General features: G+C 41.9%; 2 protein-coding genes across 6 annotated transcripts in view; one reads left to right on the forward strand and one right to left on the reverse strand.

Annotated features, from left to right (window-relative positions):
* Positions 1-20,302, forward strand: part of LOC127979531 (ephrin type-A receptor 7) — a 133,786-nt gene that overhangs the window by 68,800 nt on the left and 44,684 nt on the right. The window lies entirely within an intron of this gene.
* Positions 1,506-9,120, reverse strand: LOC127979530 (uncharacterized). 2 transcript variants are annotated; one of them, XR_008158804.1, is made up of 2 exons: positions 2,141-9,120; positions 1,506-1,673 (listed from the first exon to the last, which is right to left on the reverse strand). XR_008158804.1 is itself a non-coding variant. In XM_052585052.1 (2 exons), exon 2 carries the CDS (start codon positions 8,231-8,233, stop codon positions 2,366-2,368), a length of 5,868 nt encoding a protein of 1,955 aa, XP_052441012.1. In that variant the 5' UTR covers positions 8,234-8,452; positions 8,920-9,120; the 3' UTR covers positions 2,017-2,365. The 2 variants fall into 2 exon arrangements, 1 of the variants encoding a protein (XP_052441012.1); XM_052585052.1 differs by lacking the exon at positions 1,506-1,673 and having other exon boundaries at positions 2,017-8,452; positions 8,920-9,120.

The raw sequence follows: 20,302 nt of genomic DNA on the forward strand, positions 1-20,302 counted from the left end.
AAAAATTATATGAGGGAAATGGGGGAGTCGTGGCCTAGTGGTTAGAGAGTTTGACTCCTAACCCTAGAGTTGTGGGTTCGAATCTCGGGCCGGCAATACCACGACTTAGGTGCCCTTGAGCAAGCCATCGAACCCCAAACTGCTCCCTGGGTGTCGCAGCATAAATGGCTGCCCACTGCTCAGGGTGTGTGTTCACAGTGTGTGTGTGTGTGTTCACTGCTCTGTGTGTGTGCACTTTGGATGGGTTAAATGCAGAGCACGAATTCTAAGTATGGGTCGACATACTTGGCTGAATGTCACGTCACTTTCACTTTTTTTCACTTTCAAATAGAGGATCTGTTCATTGGAGTACTGTAATTGATGCATTCATTTATATGAATATGCCAATTAGATTTATATATTAATACACTTTTTCTCTGTAGATTTTAAATGCATATTAATATTTCTGTGTATTTTAGATTTTTCATTTATTTTACAGAAATGACTGTTCACTGGTTTGTATTGGCTGTTTACTGGTATATCATCTGTGCAAGGTATCTAATTGGTTTGATCTCTCAGTTGCTGAAAGTCAAGACAATCTGCAGTCTGAGTATACATATATACACATTTCAGAATTGCATAATATGATGGGAACGTTTATAAAAAAATGCAGTTAGTAAATGAATGGAGTGCAAGTCTAAAAGGGTTATGTTTTTTAAAGAATAGAATTAGAATAGAGAGTGCTAGAGTTAGAGGGTCTAATAAAGATGGAAGAGATGTGTTTTTAGACGATTCTTGAAGATGTTCGAATTGAGTTGGGCAGGTCATTCCACCAGGAGGGAACATTTAATGTAAAGGTCCATGAAAGTGATTTTGTGCAATCAAGCAACGTTCACTTGCAGAACACAAGCTTCTAGAGTGCACATAAGTCTGAAGTAATGAATTTAGGGGTGCAGATCCGGTGGTGGTTTTGTAGGCAAATGTTAATGCTAGAGATGTTCCGATACCCTTTTTCTCTTCACGATACCGATTCCGATACCTTGGCTCAGGGTATCGGCCGATACTGAGTACTGATCCGATACCTGGATCAGCTGTATATACTACTAGCCCTGTGTAAATTGCTAGAATAATTTTATGGTGTGCTTCAGACTTATCCCTTAATAAAACATGAACAAATACATGGTGAACTACTGTATTTATTACAGTATTTTTATTATCTGACATGAATTTGATTTGATCTTTATATTCATAAAGAACTTCAAATGCAGCCAAAAATTAAAAAGGGTATTTTAGTTTTACAATATAACTGTATAAAAAACTGCAACAAATAAGTGTAAAAAAAAATGTACAAATGTATCTTGCTGCCGGCTTCTGTTTTAATTGTAAATGTTTGATAGATCTTGCTGGAAGACCTGCCAAGAGAGCATTGCAATAGTCCAGCCTGGACAGAACAAGAGCTTGAACAAGGAGTTGCGAAGCATGTTCCAAACGAAAGGGCCTGATCTTGCTTATGTTGAATAAAGTGTAATGACGACTTGATAGCTAGGACTGTAACTGTAGCTAGTTGGGGACAAGTGACCACTGTGGTGCATCGATAAGAATGCAATTGGATGCTGTAAATCTCTTTGATGGTTTTATTGACACTCAGCAGAGGATTATCTGTCTTCATGTACGTACAGTAGGTGTGTGTGGTTCTACAATAAACAATAAAAGAAAGAAAATATCAGAATACAAATAAACAACAGTGCTGACATGATTCAATTAGCAAAGGTAATAACTTGTAATTATTATACATTTCCCTTTAAGTAGCATTAGCTGCTTATACATATCAAATAACCAAAATAAAATACCAGATAAAAACATTATCTTCTTATTGCCTTAAAGAACTGTCTTCATACTGCTAGTTATCACTACTATCAAACCAAAAAACCTAGGTCTCTACTTCTCAACCATAATTACTCTCAGATAAAAACTATAAAGTGTCAAGTGAGAACACATATAAACACAATATTAATATAAAAATGATATTAATAGGCATTAACATAATGCTAGCGAACTTTATGCTAACATACTGCATTTCAATAGAGTATCTCAGAATAAACTCTTAACAACCCAAGGCACCGAAATACACATACGTAAACATTTAGATCAGGGTACTCACATGTCTCTGAACGCACACATGCACAGATATTGACATGGAAGACATCTATTCACCTCAGTAAATTCTACAATGCGTTTACCGGCCAATCTCACAACCAACTCAAAACGAAACTAAAACTGTTAGCGCTAAAACTGTGTTCTCTCTGTGACCCCGAAACGAAGCCGCTGATTGGCTAATCCCCATAACAGTAAGTCCTTCTTCACAGCCGCCCCCAAATTTGCACAGTCAAATTTGCTGTCCCATAGAAGGACTGTTGGTCTCAGGTGCTGTCTCAGGTATGGCAGGAAGTTGAACAAGACGGGCAACTGGCCTGATGTATTTCCTGTCGTTCACCTGGATCTCCGCTGTCCTTATCCTCCCATCTGCACCTGGGATAACCTTTGTGATGCGACCAATAGGCCAGAGCGCCCTCGGGAGCTGCGGATCAATGATCATGACGACAGTACCAGGTTGTAATGGGGCCACATCTTTCTGCCACTTGGTGCGCGTTTGCAGGGCCGGCAGATAGTGCCTGATAAATGCCCTCCAAAATTGGTCGGCAAGGACCTGTGTATGCCTCCAGCGGCGGCGGCTCAACAGCTCGGACTCAGGATACAACACCTGGGGCAGTGAGGGGTCGGGCCGCCCCATCACAAGCAAATTGGGGGTTACTGGATCAGGGTCCGCGACGTCACTGGACACATACCCCAAGGGCTTAGAGTTTAGGATGCCCTCGATCTCAATCAGGACCGTGCGCAGGACTTCTTCTGTCACCGTCTGCATCTGAATTGTTGCATACAGGGCAGCTTTGATAGATTTTATTTCCCTCTCCCATGCACCACCAAAGTGAGGGGCACTTGGAGGGTTAAATCTAAACTGGATCTGATGTTTGGCCAGTTCTGCCTGTAAAGTGGGGTGCAGTGCCTTGAAAGACTCATGGATTTCCCTCTCACCTCCTCTGAAATTCGTGCCCTGATCCGACAGAAGCTCCGCTGGTTTTCCCCTGCGTGAGATAAATCTGCGGAGGGCCATCAGGAAGGAATCCTGGTCGAGACTAGTCAGGACGTCGATATGGACTGCTCGGGTAGTGAGGCACTTAAATAGTATACCCCAACGTTTCTCATTACGCCGTCCGATTTTGACCGTGAAGGGCCCGAAACAATCCATTCCGGTAGAGAAGTAAGGAGGCTTCATCAACCGCAGACGGGCGGGAGGTAAGTCTGCCATTTGTGGCACTGCAGGCTTCGCTCTCCATCTCCGACAATCAGGACAGGAGAACTGGTGCCGCTTCACAGCTTCTCTTCCACGAAGAATCCAGTATCGTCTGCGAAGTTCTGCAAATAATCGCTCTGAGCCTGGATGATGGAGGTCTCGGTCAGCATCTTGAATGATAAGTTTAGTCACCTGGTGAGCTGGATCCAGAACTATGGGATGAATGGCTTCTGTGTCCAGCAAGGTAGTCTGACGCAATCTGCCTCCAACCCGAATCAGCTTCAGTTGATCATCATATTCAGGAGCTAATGTAATCAAACGGCTGGTGGAAGGGACGGGTTTTCTTTCTGAAAGGTGTTGAAAGTCTTCCTCAAAGCAGTCTAACTGAACTCGTCTCAGTAGGTCTATCTCAGCATCCTGATAGTCTTGTGCAGATGGCATTGACTGACTACCTGCCGCCCCATGGCGGAACCTCACAATTGCCTCGATCATGTCCCTGAAACCATTGAATTGGCTGGCATCAAATAAGGGTGGAAGAGGAACGGTGATGATGGAGCCGCAAAATGTGGCCTTGCGAAGCTCTGTGGCATCCAACTGCTCAGCCTGTGGCTTAGTAGGCCATTGCTGAGGTGACAGGCGCAAAAAGGCTGGGCCATGGTTCCACCGGCTCTCCCCTGCCAGCTCCCTCAGGGTCTTCCCGCGCGTAATGTCATCTGCGGGATTACTTTCAGAATCCACATACCTCCATGCTTGAGCATCAGTCAGCTCCTGGATCTCAGCGACTCTGGTGCCCACAAACACCTTAAACCTGCAAGAGTCTGACTGAAGCCACGTGAGAACCGTGGTGGAGTCTGTCCAAAGCACCACTCCATGTATTACCAGGGTGAGTTCACGCTGCAACAGCACTGCTAGCTGAGCTCCAGTCACCGCTGCACACAGCTCTAATCGAGGTATCGACTGTTGGCGCTTGGGGGCCACTCTCGACCGTGCAGTCAGAAAGGCCACCTCCACCTTACCACCTGAACCCTCTGTACGAAGGTACGCAACTGAACCGTAAGCTTTCTCAGATGCGTCACAGAATATATGAAGGCTTCTGACAGAACTGGGGTGGTCCAGAGGGGGACTTGTGTAGCACCGTGGCAAGACAATCTCTGGAAGGTGTTGCAGCTCATTCTCCCAAGTTAGCCAGGCCTTGAGGGCATCATCTGGCAGTGACGGGTCATCCCACTCCCTCTCTTTGTTCCATAGGTGCTGCACAATGATTTTGGCCCGCGTGGCGAAGGGAACGAGAAAGCCTAGCGGATCAAAAAGCCGTGCCAGTGTACTATAGATGTTCCTCATAGTCGGTGTGGGACGGTCAGTGACGTTACACTTGTAGGCCAGAGTGTCTGAGGCGCAAAGCCATCTGAGTCCAAGTGCAAGCTCCTGTGGATCCTCCATTGACTCTGTGAGCCATAACTCGCTGTTCTGGGATCTTGCTCCTTTAGGAAGGTGACTGATAATTTCGGGAACATTACTAGCCCACTGACGCAGCTCAAACCCCCCTGAGGCCAATAACCTATTCAATTTGTCAACCAGCTGTCTTGCTGCTGTAGAGGAGGAGAGGCTCTGTAAGTGGTTATCCACATAAAAGTGGCGCTCGACGGCCACCCGGACATCCTCCTCTAGCTGGCTGTGATCTGTCACATGCTTCTGCAGTGCAAACGTTGCACAGCAGGGGCTGCATGTTGTTCCAAAGGGGAGGACCTGCCACTCATAGACGCCGGGTGGTGCCTCTTTATTCATGTCCCTCCACACGAAACGAAGCAGAGATCTGTCTTCTGGCAGTAACCTGATCTGATGGAACATGCCTTTTATGTCGCTGCTTATAGCAACAACATGCTCCCTGAATCTCAACAGGACACCTAGCAGGCTGGAGGTCAATGTTGGGCCTGGCAGTAGAAGCTCATTTAGGTTGTAGCCCTTGTATACAAAGGAGCAGTTAAATACAAGCCTGTTTTTTCCATTATGACTCACCATGTGGTGAGGTATAAACCAGGACTCTCTTGATGTGCTCAGATCTTCCTCTGCTACCTTCTTCACGTACCCCGCCTGTTCCAATTTCAGGATCTCTGCTGCATAGGCTGATGCTCGTGTTGGGTCTTTCATCAGACGTCTCTCAGTGCTCCGCAGACTCGCCAGTACAGCATCTTTGGGGGCGTGGAGACACGGCATGTTATTAACACGAAGCAAGGGGGTGGCGTAACGATGTACTCCGTCGACTTCCACCCTCACTGTCTTGGTTTCCAGCATGCGAACTGCCTCTTGATCTTGCTTTGAGCGGACCACTACCTTCTCACTCCTGAACGGCAGTACATCCATTTTCCATAGTTTCTCCACGTGATAAAGGAGCTCTGCAGAGGGTGACTGTGTGGATATATGCAGACACTGCTGCGGCTGAAGATGCTGTCGGATGATCTTGGTTGGGCCCTGAATAGTCCAGCCCAACTTGGTCTTTACAGCAGCTGGTCCGCCAGGTGGACCCATACGAACCGGCTCTACTGGGGTGATCAGGTGCGTATAGTCTGACCCAATGAGGACCATGGGGTGAACGCATTCCAGTGTTTGCAAAGGAAGTCCCCTCAGGTGCTTATATTTGCGCTGAAGAGTCTTCACCGGTTGTGAATGCTCTGCAAGGCCCAATTGATCAGCAGTAAAGGCTCTCCGGATCTTGTAAGTCTTTTGGGGGTGCCTAGCAGGAGAAATTGAGAATGAGACCGACATTCCTTGTAGAACCCTAAGATCCTGGCGCACCGTCCTTAAAGCAAGGTTCTCTGACTCCCCTTTAAGTTTAAGCTCCTTAGCGGCGGCTGGAAGTAGCATCGTGCGCTCTGACCCATCATCCAGTATCGCGTAGGTCTCCATGGCATGCTGTCCATTGTGTAGCACAACCTTTGTCACCTTTAGGAGCACCTGACTGCTGCCAGACGGCCTATCAAGATAGAGAACTTCATTAGCAGTACTCACTAAGCATGATGTGTTCTCTGTGGCTGGTGTCACTATGGCTGGTCTAAAGTTAAGGTCATGGAGAGCTTCCAGATGTCTGCCATTACAATTCTTGCACCTGGCCTTAAGTTTGCACTGTGCGGCCTGGTGACAACGACCACAACGCCAGCACCGCCTGTTTTTCTTAACCCAGTCTCTCCGCTGCTCAGTGGTTAACCGGCTGAAGTTAGTGCACTGGTTCAGATAATGCAGGGCGTCGGTACAGTATGGGCAGGGTAGGGCGACTTTGCCTTGTGGATTGGCACTGGTAGATGAGAATACTGGGACAGTCGGGCAACTAGAAGATTGTTCAGCTCCATGGAGGACTGTGGTTAGCCTGCCAAACTTTGAGTCCTTCCGTCTATCCCTCTTACTGTCTGGGTTCTCTTGGGGTCGGGACTCATATCCATACTCCTGAATCTGCAGCTCAAACTCCAGCCAGCGGGCGAAGTCTAATAGCGTAGGGACACGGATGCTGAGGGGATGTAGGTATCTCATAAACCCATACCGCAGATCTTGTGGAAGCTTGGACATAAGCCTAGTGACATGAGACCCACACTGAAGCTCAATATGACCTTTCTCTCCAAGCTGGTCGAGCATGCCAACCAAGGCTCTCACCCTGAGAGCAAATCCTTTAAAGGCAGTGATGTCCTGACTACGAATGTTAGGCGCCTCCATCAGATCTGCAATGCGCCTTAATGCTAGCTGGTGAGGTTGCCCATAATGCTCTGTTAATGAGGCCATAGTGTCAGTGTAGGGTTGTGTAGAGTTGGTGTATGAATCTGCGATAAGGAGCGCTTCTTCAAATTTGAGATGATCAACTAAAATCTGATATTTAAACCTCTCCGTAGCATCATGGGGGAGTAGATTTTCCAGGGAGGTCTTCAGCCTAGCAAACTCACGAGGGTCCCCTCTATTAAAGTCTGGGATGGTGGGTTGAGGACCCCGATATATGTACTCCGTTGCTCGGCGAGTGTGAGAGTCCTCGTGTCTCGTTTCATTAGCTGCGCCTGGCTCATGAGGAACTAAAGGGGGTGATATCTGTGGACGGACTTGTGGATCCGTTGGTTGGTGTGACCTCCTCATCTGACCAGATGCAACCCGATTATCATTGCCAAATGCCGGCATTCCAGGAAGCTGATCTTGAGTGATCCCCATCTTCTTAAGGCATGTCATTAGTTCTGCTACTAACTCTGTGGACAGTGTGGTAGTGGATAGCTGTGGCTTCTCCTCATCATCTGCCACTGGAGGGGGGGGGAGGGGCCAGTCTTCATCGTCCACTTCTACTTCACTGGGTACCTGGACAGGTGCTAATGTGTTATGGACCGTAACTTGTGTTGTGGGCCTTGGTGAGCTAATGGATGCAGCGTGCACTCCCGACTGCACGTTCGGGCTGTACTCCTCGGGGGAGAGCGCAGTGTGTTGTGATGGATCTGGGCCTCTTCTTGAACTAAGCTGTGTTTGCATCTCCATTATGATAAGTTGAAGTCTTCGGTTATCCTCCCTAATCTTTTGCAGCTCATCTAATATTTCAGGTGAAGCCCCTGAGTTTACTCTGTGAGACAGTGGGTCTGGGGTGCTCTGATAATGGGGTCCTGAGAACGCTGAATCTCTGGGATACTTAGGGCGAGCACCAGTCTGATTCCACTGATCATAAAGCTGGGAGGTGCATGTTAACAGCTGATCGATCCTGTCACCACCATAGTAAGGCTCCTGCATCTGATGGGGGGGCTGCGAGGAGAGTGCTGCAGCCCGGGAGGGTCTCTCCACAACAGGCAGGGAGACTTCATAATCAGCAAACCAGGCTGGCGGACGTATCTGACGTCTCGGGCGGGTATCAGTAAGTGGCGTTGCCTCCTCTCTCGCATATGGGAACATCCTCACGCACAGCGGTCACAAACTGAATCCGGCTCGAAGGACCAAATTTGTAATGACGACTTGATAGCTAGGACTGTAACTGTAGCTAGTTGGGGACAAGTGACCACTGTGGTGCATCGATAAGAATGCAATTGGATGCTGTAAATCTCTTTGATGGTTTTATTGACACTCAGCAGAGGATTATCTGTCTTCATGTACGTACAGTAGGTGTGTGTGGTTCTACAATAAACAATAAAAGAAAGAAAATATCAGAATACAAATAAACAACAGTGCTGACATGATTCAATTAGCAAAGGTAATAACTTGTAATTATTATACATTTCCCTTTAAGTAGCATTAGCTGCTTATACATATCAAATAACCAAAATAAAATACCAGATAAAAACATTATCTTCTTATTGCCTTAAAGAACTGTCTTCATACTGCTAGTTATCACTACTATCAAACCAAAAAACCTAGGTCTCTACTTCTCAACCATAATTACTCTCAGATAAAAACTATAAAGTGTCAAGTGAGAACACATATAAACACAATATTAATATAAAAATAATATTAATAGGCATTAACATAATGCTAGCGAACTTTATGCTAACATACTGCATTTCAATAGAGTATCTCAGAATAAACTCTTAACAACCCAAGGCACCGAAATACACATACGTAAACATTTAGATCAGGGTACTCACATGTCTCTGAACGCACACATGCACAGATATTGACATGGAAGACATCTATTCACCTCAGTAAATTCTACAATGCGTTTACCGGCCAATCTCACAACCAACTCAAAACGAAACTAAAACTGTTAGCGCTAAAACTGTGTTCTCTCTGTGACCCCGAAACGAAGCCGCTGATTGGCTAATCCCCATAACAGTAAGTCCTTCTTCACATAAAGAAATCAGCTGATCATCAATCACAACTCCAAGGCTTCTGGCTGTTTTTCAAGGAGTTAAGGTTGATGTGCCTAACTGGATGGTGAAATTGTGATGAAACGATGGGTTTGTTGGAACCACAAGCAATTCTGTCTTAGCAAGGTTGAGTTGAAGGTGATGATCTTTATAAACCCAGAAATGTCTGTTAGACAAGCTAAGATGCAAAAAGCTATTGTTGGGTCATCCGGATGGAATAAGAGATCGAGTTGAATGTCATAAGCATTAAGAATCAGCATTTAGACACGTTTCATCCAAATGGGTTCTGGATAACAAAATTCTGCATTTAATGTGTTCAGCTTTTATGTGTCAACTCATTAACATCTTTCCATTCTGTTTTGTAAGCTAAGGGATAGAATGGTGATAGCTTGATCCTTACCTTTTCCATCCCATATACTCAACATTAGGAAATAATACAAGAAATACACATGCCTGCATTCTAGTACATGGAGGGGAGTAGAAATATTCAACATTTGGAGTGAGAAAGAGGCAAAATATAGAGCCATATGCCAAACTGGTAATCTTTAGAAATGTCCATACCGAATCTCTTGGGATTACTATACATCCTACACAGTATTTCTTGCAAAGTCCATTATCGAGGTAGGAAGTTAAGGAGGACACTTGGCAACCAATGGAGCTATAACATGCCAGACTAAGCCAAGAGCAATGGAGACCTTAGACTGGAGCGAATCTCGAATGAGATGGATGGAGTGAGGGAGGAGAAATAGAGGCACTTGGAAGACCGCAGGCCAGGAGAAATCAATAGATACACCCACACATACTCCAGACCCATCTGCTGTGTGTGAACACCCAACACCACCTCAGAGTTGGCATGGAAAAGGCGAAAGTACATTCTGTCAAAGTCTTTATGCACAGATTGAGCAGTCAGTGCACTGTATACTGTACTGGTGTTCAGTTGCAAGTTCTTCAGTTTTTTGTTAAAGGCCACAGCTCTAATGGCCTACTGTGTCCTCAATGAACTAAAGCACAGTCAAATTTTGCCAAACCTTTTAGTTTAGTTTTTTTTTTTTTTTTTTACACTACAGTTTTTTGAAAGCAGTGTTCACTTTATAAAAATCCATAAAAATGCTGGGGTGGTGTAGCCTAGCTGTTAAAGGTCTGGGCTGGTGAATGAAAGGATGTAGGTTGCTTGAAGGATCTTTGAACCGTCATCATTGTGCTCTTGACCATGACATTTGACCCCAGGTTCCTCCATAGGAAATATTACTACTCAGTTACTAGTATTCAGTTCAGTGTTTTGGGTAAAACATCATCAAAAAATAACCAGTTTGTGGTTAGCTAAGAACTGATAAAAGCATGCAGGAATGTGAATGGTTTCCTTTTTTTTTTTTTTTTTTTTTTAAAAACACTTTCTATTCTTGATTTTATGAATATTTGATAAACCCGTATGTTTCAGAAATCTTACTGTAATTGTAGTGTTGTTCTCAAAAAATCTTGATTTACAAAATGTGTGAATGTTTTTCTGGTATAAAATATTTGATTTTTAATCATTATTTATATGATTAATTTCTTGATGTATTTTGATTTTTTTTTTTTTGCACACTATTTAGACTTTACACTAAGGGTTTCCTTGAGCAAACAAAAAAAAAAAAAAAAAAAAAAAAAAAACACAGCAAATGTCAAGTTCTGTTAGAAGAAGGCACCTGTAAAATTCAAACCATAACAAAAAATGTAAAAAAAAAAAAAAAAAAAAACTTTTTAACAACTTCTGATTATTTATTTAAAACAAAATGATGCTTTATATATGCATACCCTATGTAATACCCTATGTATGACTGAAAAGTCAAGTTGCATATTTCTCACCGTATTTTTAATGACTGTTGAACAGCCTCAAGGGCATGGAGGTGATAAAGCTGGATTTTACTTTTAGTGACAGTTTGTTGAACAGCATGATTCTAATATAATTTGGTCCATAAATGGGTCTAAATGTGTTTGAACTTAATTACATGTATTTTAGTTGAATCATGCATTCAGGCATCACAAAGACTCATCAAGCACCATTGTGCCATTTAATGTCCATCTGTTTCATCCAAAGGTTAACATTAGGTGCACTTGTTTGAATGTGTAATCACAGTATCCCCAGACTTACTGGTTACAAAATGTACTGTCTCAGAACGTACTGTGTGCATTTGTCTAGCGTAGGGCTACAGTTGGTCTCGGTGCACTGGGATAGGAGATGAGCCCTTTAAGTGCGACCAAAAAGGCATTTGACAACCCAGCGATGCTCCAGATTGATACTCTCTGATGACAGGCATCTCACTTTTCTACATTACAATATGTCTCTCGCTGTAAATGCTTGTTCCATTCTTTGTGTTCCTCTAATCTTAATCTCTGCCTTTGTTTGTCTACTCTTCTCTCATCCTTTCTCACTTCCCCTGTTCCTCGTCCCAGCTGCACCTCAAGCTCTAATTCTTATTTTCCCCATTTTTAGAAATGTCTCGACTTCCCTTTCAACTTCCCTTGACAGCATCCTATATCTTAATTAAAACGGGACCTTCAAAAAAAAAAAGAACAATTAATGAAAGAAGAAGCTATTAATTACACAACAAGGTCACAAGCCTTCTACCTTCACAGCTTAATTGTGGCCTTGATTGTGTTTCTGCCTCATTTTTTATGCAAACGCCAGGCTGCTTGCCCGGGTGCTTTTGGAGGGTCACAAATTGTTGTGTGTCTGCAGAGCTAGAGAGCATGTGCATCCGTGCAAATGCGATACAAATTTAACTTTGTTTGACATTTTATGTGTGTTCTTTCTGAGCGTGTATACATGCTGACGCATTGCTTTTTTCGTAGGATCCCTGTCAAGATCCTTCAGGGTGACTGTTAATTACCCTGCATGGCCTTCCTACCCTGTACATCCATTTATCTTCAGCTCAGCCCCTCATTTCTCAACGAGGGTTACTGTGACCTTTTATCCCTTACAGACCTACAGTACCAGTGTCCACCTACACTTGCCATTGATCCTGTCATGTATAGATCCATCTCTTCCCAACCATTTTACTTCCTTTCGATTTCCCAAAGATGGACCACCCTGTAATTTCCGTGGCCAATTATATTAATGGCACTAAGGTCAGAGGCACTATAGTTTTAGGGTAGGGTCACTGGATCTTTTCATAACCTTGGCAGGGTCACTACCTCTCCCTCAATCACCTCCTTCCCTAAGGTCACTGAATATTTTTTTTATAAATGTTGCTTTATTCCATGTATCTTGACCTGGTCTAGCAGGTCCAGTCCTGGAGGGCCAGTGTCGTGCAGAGTTTAGCTCCAACCTCTCTGGAGGTTTCTTGAAATCCTGAAGACCCTGATTAGTTGGTTCAGGTGGGATTCATTAGGATTTAAAATAAACTAATAGTGCTGCTTCAGGACCAGGATTTCCCAGACCTAGTCTATACGTTCCCTTCAATCTGTTTATCCTTTATTTTCCCCCTTTTCTGCTGTCCTTTCTCTTTTCTCTCTTTTTCTGTTTCTTTTCTTCCCATCAGCACTAAGGTCAGATGTCAGAGTTATAGTTTTGGGTTGAGGTCAATGGATTATCTCATAAATGTGCCCATATAATTTTTTTCTCTTTTCTTCCTTCCTTGCTTTCATTTCCTCTTCTTTCTTTATCCCTTTTTCTTTTTTTCCCCAATTTTCCCTCTTACATTCCCCGCTCTATGATTATTCAGCACAGCATAATTGCGGTGTGTTGCTTGGAAGAAATATCTGTTATAGTTCTTGACATCTACACCATTGATCATGGAAATTTGACCAGCCTTCAGATATCCGTTTGTCTTCAAGAAATGGAAATCAATCAACAAACACGCCTCCCATCTTTTGTATTATAATTAAATTGTCTGGTTTGCTGCTGACTAACCGGTTCAGTAGGATATGTTTGTACATTTCACAGCAATTGGTTTGCAAGGCTTGCCGAGTCTTTTGCAACTGCAAAACTTTGAGCAATGACTTATTTTCAACCTTGCTTTATCACTTAATGTTCAAGCTGAGCCTCACACTCTGAAAGCGAAAGGGGAAAAGGAAAAAAGAGGGATCCATTACCTGAGCTAACAATAAGGAGTGGTGTTTGTTTGAGGCTGCAAATGTGCCCAACCTGTCGTGCTTAGATATTTTTGAGAGATGTTGCAAATTTGCCTGCATCTCATTCGCTACCACATTCTCATTCTCCAAACCCAGCATCCTCATCAGTCGGACACCCTTCAGTGATTCAGAAACGAGGTTTTACTTTTTTTTTTCTTTTTTTTTCATCTCTCTCAATTTCTTGAGTGCCGCACCTGAAATTGCTTTGACATTCAGATGCAAACACAACCATTGACACCCACCTGATGGTTTTGGAATGCAAATGGACAGGGCTCTCTCTCCTTTTCACTCTTCTTTCCGATCTCATCCCGCTCTTCCAGCCTAATGAAGGAAAGCTGATAGGGCATGTTGAGATTGGGGTTTGAGGGGACAGGGGTAATGTCACCGAAAGCCTACAGGAAATCAATTTCACAAGTGCCGTCTCCCCACTGTGAAACGCTGCCCCGCTGTCTGCAAGGAGCAAAAGTGATACAGACAAGACGGTTCTCTCGCACTCTCAAGGAGACACGTAAATGCATTAGTACAGTTATCTAATGTTGCATTGGCACAGTGGATTTTCCCTCCTTCCCTTTCTCTGTCGTTTCCTTCCCCACTTCCTCCTTTCCCTCTTTTTATCATCCTTTATGTCTTTGTGTTTCTTCCTTCCTGTCTACTATCCTTCTTTCATTCCTACTTCCCCTTCTTTTTCTCTTTATTCCTTCCAACTTTTCCTCTTGCTTTCCTTTTCCCCCTTGCTTTGTTCCTCACCTCCTACTTCTGCACCACTCACTTGTCCACTTCCTTTTTCTTCTCCTCCTTAGTCTTATTTCCCATCCTTTCTTCCTCCTTCCATCAGTTTTTCCAGCATTCCCCCTTTCCCCACATCCTTGCAACTTCCCCCCCTAATTCTTTTTCCCTTTTTTGTTTCCTTTCATCCTTCTTTCCTTACATTTCCTTCCATTCATCTGTCAATCTTTCTTCCTCCTAGTTTTCTCTTATTTTCTGCTCTTTCCTCTTCACATTACTATACAAAAACTCTTATAATTTATGTAGTTCTACTGTACCTGTGTTACAAGGTTCCCCAGGCTCTTCTGTGAGAAATTACATGTGTGCACATGTGAGTTGAAGTGGAATATGTGAACGCAATGACCTGAATGCTCAAGTTCACGTGACCAGAGCATCGTGCACTCATGTAGCGATGCCTTGCTCTTCACGGATCTGCTCAGCCATGTGTCTCTTCATCAGGGACTTGGGCTCGGGCTCAGGCTCAGGCTCAGTTCTGGACATTTACAAATCTCTTCTGGACTTGGCTAAATGGAAACCATCCATCAGAGGTGACGGGAAGCAAACAAAGCCCCAACATTAGCTGCTTGGACGCTTTTGATGATGTCCTAAGCCTCTAGAGGTGGCTGACCTAATGGGGTGCATTGGAGAAGGAGGGGAATACACAGAGTGCAAGATCAGATGAAGTTAGTGTACAGACTTGTGGTCGACCGATATGTGTTTTTTTGACAGCCTATGCCGATATCTTGGAAAGCAGGGACCGATATTAAGCCGATATGATTTTTTACAATTATTATTATTAATATTTAAGAAATGTTTAATAATTTGACAATGGATTAAAAAATAAATGTGTAAAATAAACATACTTATACTTTAGATGACAAGGTATTTTTTAATCAATGGGGCACTCAGTATTCTGGGAAGTTTGTGTGCACTGGGAATAATATTTTTCAAATAAAGCCAGGGTAACCCTCATTTTATATACCGCGAACCATGAAAATGATATGTATATGACAGTGGGAATAAAGCGTAGCATAATTTGAAATCATGAGTTTAAAGTTTAAAGCATTCAATTCACACGGACCAGCCATCACACGGAGAACACGTGATCATGCTGGATACACATACACACTTCACAAGATTTCACAACCGGATTCGACAAAGTTTGCAAGGTTTGTGAAATTAAGTGTTCATTAGTCATTCAAAGATTGGTTTAAATTATATAAATGTGTATTTGCTTAATGCTGACGACAAATGAGAGTATTATGATTTTTGCCTTTCTATTACTAATAGGCCTAATATAAAAGCAATCATTATATTACTTTCTGTATACATTAATTCCTTTGTTTAACTGTTCTATCTGATTAGATCGACTTCTATCCATATTAGAAAGAACTGTTAATGACAATGATGTATGATAAAGAGTGTGAACAAAGTGTGCGATCAGGCGCTGCCTCTCTCTGCACTGTCAAAATAAAAGTCCTGCCTCAAACACATCAGCCAAGCAGAAAAACTTAGAGGCCGATGCCTTGGCGATATATCGGTCGACCACAAGTGCAAACCAACAAGGGCTGACAGAACTCTTTTATACAAGGGTGTGAAAGTCTAAAATGGTGAGCTAAGTGGGTGGTCATTGACTTGGGGCATAGCAGATCTTGTGTTTTAATGATAAAACTGCTTTGATGAGGATTGATGAGTGGTAGTGTGGAAGTTGGAGGCTGGAATGCAAGCCCTTAAGGCAGAGCTCAAATAATTCTTGCCCTGATTAGGATTAAGGCCGAGCAGTGTAATGTCCTCTAATTCTGACTCTTGTCCATGGTTTTTCTATTGTTGTTTGGTAGAGATAAGCGGCATTGAATTTGAGAATGTGAGAAGGGGGGATTTGAGAGAAGACAGAGAAAAGTGGGAGAAAGCGAGCGGCTGAGAAAGAGGATAAGAGTAGAATACTATGAACATTAATAAAGAGTGCAGAAAAATGGTGAGGTGTGTTAAAAGGATCTACGATATCAGAATGAATGTGTTGGACATGCAGAGAAAGAATCCGTCCAGTCTTGACACACTAAGGGCACCTCCTTTGTCTCTCTCTAAATCCCACTTAAAGGACCAGTTTGTCCAGTTTGAGTGAGTTATGTTAACCATAGATTTTTCTGAGGAAAATGTGAATGGTTATTACTCTAACCTTCCATGCTTCCATGATGCTCGGCTGTTGTCATGTGATTTGGATTTCTAAGTATCTTGTAGCATGTTGGTAGGGTATTTTGGGTGATTGCCACAGTAGTTACTGGCTCAGTATGCAGAGACCAGACCTTAATCTCTATAAATTTCTGTTCCCAAATGAATTTGATTTTGCTGGTGATTGTTTATGACATTTGAGATTTGGAAAAAAATCGCTTTTTTTGCGGTTTGATTAATGCAGAGGCCATATCAATGTCACTATAATCACTGTTGCAAAATGCACAGAAAAACAGAATTTTGGTTAACTGTACAACTTGAATGGGTTATGATAGCCGTTTTAAACCCAACAGTCAAAATTGTCACAGGACCGCGAAGAGTGCATGATAGGCAGGACCTTTAAAATAGACCTTTCACTTCTTCATTTATGAGGATTTATTTCATTCACAAGGGATTCTTTCATAAATTGGAATTATCAGCATTGAGGCAGTGAATATGATGACATGAATTATTGATTCCCTGACAGCTGCTCACAAATCTAGCCTGACATTTGGAAATAAGACGGCATGGAATTATAGCCCGAAAATAATGAAGGCCATTTGTGTCGAGACGAGAGAAGGAGAGAAAAGCAAACGTCTTTTTGGACTTATTAATATTCATTAACACCTCCTGTCAGAGCGCCATTGAAACAATTCATTGCTCACGTTTGCTGTGTTACGTTCTTTGATTTATTGATGTGTGTTCGAAAGAGCCGGGGAGTTATGAAGAGTGAAATCTGATTGCTCAGATCATTGTCAGTGAGAGTCAACGATTTCAGATTTTATTTCCAGTATTGTTTTTCCTTGTCTTGCAATCCTTCTTTCCTTGAATTATCAAAAAAAAACTGCACTTACTAAGTAGTATTTTTGTATTAAACTCAATCTGCACATACATTTTAATCTTTCTTATGGAAATTCAGCACAATCACATTACCTGTGTTTTCTCTTGAATGAATTGCTTCTGTTTCTATTATTCTCATTTGCGAGTCACTTTGGATAAAAGTGCCCATTAAATGAACAAATGTAAATGATTTATTTGTTATCAATTAGACTATAAATTATGCATAATTTTAGAAGATATAATGAGGCACAAAATTAGGCAGAGAGTGTCTTAAAATTGTTAACTTGTATATGCTATACCTCCTACATCCCAAAGTGTAATTCTGAAAGCTTGATCCACATTCCTTGTAGATATTTGGAATTGAACTGGATTCTCTGCAAGCTGGACCTCTGGCTTGACTTTTTGCTCAATCTGCATTATAGTTCCTTGTGGCACTATAGAGCCAATCGTCTCACTGGTTTCTGTGAAGCAACCCCTGCTGATGCCACATTAGATTAATTGATCCGGATGTAGCCAGCTGGTCTGTAGTGGAATTACAAAGAAAAAAAACGTTTACCAGGGAATTTCTGTGGAATGTCAGCAGATATGGGTTGTAATTTCATTCCCTTCAGTGTGTTTGGCTTTAGCTGCCTTCAGTTGGCTGTCTGTTTTGCCACAGTCCTCCTGGCAGTGGTTAAGTCAAAGTGCATTGCAGTTTAAAGTCAGTTTGTAAAGACACCAGCGAAAACAAACAGTGGCGTTCAAACACAGGTCCACAAAGTTTGCAGTCATTTTTGTTAGTGCTGTTTAAAGGAATTATTCTGACAAACCATGAGATTGGTGAGCTTTGCTTTCACATTGAATTCATTATAACACCGAGATGTGCTTGTGTTTTGGTTTGTATCTGCGTAAGTCTTCTGAATGCATAGATTTAAATGCCATATCACTTATTTTGGTGTTTTTCCCAATGTCTGTCTGATTTCCCTTGCCTTGCTGGAAAAGTACACAGTATGTCTGTGCTAACTGCTTGTAGGGCTTTTAGGGCAGAATCCAATCATAAAAACAGAATATACTGTATAACACTGAATGTAATGGAATTGGCTAAATTTTGAAAGGATACAAATAGTATGCCTGTACAGGTAAATCTAAATCCTATATTGACAAGTGACTGTGAATATTAAGTAAAAATACCATTTAAATGTGAATCCTGCATGTTCTGTGTGTCTTTGTGTGAATAAGTGGTGCAGACGTGTGGCTTTTTTATTACAAGTATACAAAAGCGCGTGTGACGTTTTGTGTTTTTACAGCCCCTGCCACCTCAATAAATGAGTACATGAACATAATCTCTAGAAGGGCTCTGTGAGTCAATTCATGAGCATTTTACCATTTCTTTTGAGAAAAACTATAGTCATGTCATATAGAATCAGAAACCTAAAAGTCTTCACAGCAACCCATCAATATAAAAATTTGTTTTAACTAGAAGAAACAGTGACAGTAAGTTATAATATGACAAAACTTAATGAATTTGAACGATGTAAATTTGAATTATTAACAAGCGTCATTTAACAAATTGTTTTTGTTTTAAATTATATGTGGTGTGAAAGTGATTAGCATGCCACCATTTCTAAACCGGGTGATCGTGATTTCACCAAGTACAACATGTTCCTGGATCAACATCCTTGTTGATGCTGGAACAACATTCCAGTCAACCAATCAGAATTGAACTTTTCAGGAAATATCTGTTTAAGGCTTACAATCAGGGTTAGGGGCTTCTACATCCTTATTAATCAGCTATCATTTCCCTCCGATTTTAGGAATAGATTATGGGTAGGGTTAGGTTTAGAGGTAGGGATTGAGTTAAATCTATATTTTTGGAAAATAATGTTGATCCAAGGTCATCAAAAGATGTCGATCCAGGAACATGTCTTATTGGCAAAATCATGCGACCTTCTACACAGGATGCAAGTGAAAGCAAAAAAGACAGTAGAGCCCATTGTTTACGTTCAGTGATATTTGCTTCATTGGATGTGGCGCAGCACAACACTATATGGTTGTTTTATTTTATTTAATGGAGGTATGCATCTGTTATTATAGAGTGGGGGAACTATGATGTCAGAACCTGGAAGAGTAATTCGCTGCGGGCTCCTTCGAGATTTTCCTATGGGGTTATATAATGGGGGTTTTTATGTTTTTTTTTTGGTGAACATAACTTGACGATACATTGAATGTTGAATTTTTCATTAGTTTTTTGGTGTGTTTAGTTATTCTGCATGGAAATGTGTAAGCAGTCCTTTGGTGTCTACTTGTGGTCTTGTTTAGTATGGCAGGTTGACTTGTGCTTATTTGTTAAAGTTACTGTATAATTGAGGTTTACATGCTTTTAAGTAGCAACTTTAATATGTAAAGAATATCTCCAGTCACAATTTTGCAGAGTATGTCTTGATTTGGAGAGGAGGGGGGCCTTGGATTTAAAAAGGTTTGAGAACCACTGGCTTAGACAAATGTTTGACATGGTGAGAAGAATGCTTATAAGTATATAAACCATAAATGTTTAAGAATCACTTAGGCAACATCTTGGTGATTCATGATCAGGTAGATCTTGAACCTCATGCTAGAAAACTAGTAATTGGCAAAAATGCTTTGTTTGACTTTTCGGAGATCATCTACTCTTCCCAGTGGATTACCTCTGACCTACTTTCAATATGATCTGAATTTCTGCATATTTAATTTTAATATATTGAATTTGAAATGTTTTTTTTATGACCCTATCAGTGCATTGAGACAATGATGAAGTGATTTGTTCCTCTTTTGTAAGGAGTTTTGGACAAAAAATGTCTGCTAAATGCATAAATAATTGTACATAATGATCAGAAAATTAGGGGATGGACAAATGGATGGTTTGTGCTTTTGGTTTTTAGTTTGGTTAGGTCCAACTTATTCTAGGTGTGGTCATTCTCAGTGAGAAGATTGAGTCTACTGTTAAGATGTGGGACTTTCTTTTCTTTCCTACAGCCCCTGTATTAAACATTGTTGCACAAGTGCTCTGTCCCCTCCTACAGTCGCTGTTTCCACTCACAGCAGTTACTTTACGAGTGTGAGCTTCCATCACTTATTGCTTGTACAGGCAACAAATAGCTCCTTAATCATGTGTAATATGAACCTCATTAGTTTCAAAGGATTTTGTTCCTGGAGGCACAGTGGCATGTGTTTTTTTTTCTCTTCAAGTAGCATATTATACTCCCAAGTGGATCTTTTA

The sequence above is a fragment of the Carassius gibelio genome, chromosome B19 (genome assembly GCF_023724105.1).
Source record: "Carassius gibelio isolate Cgi1373 ecotype wild population from Czech Republic chromosome B19, carGib1.2-hapl.c, whole genome shotgun sequence".
NCBI lineage: Eukaryota > Metazoa > Chordata > Actinopteri > Cypriniformes > Cyprinidae > Carassius > Carassius gibelio.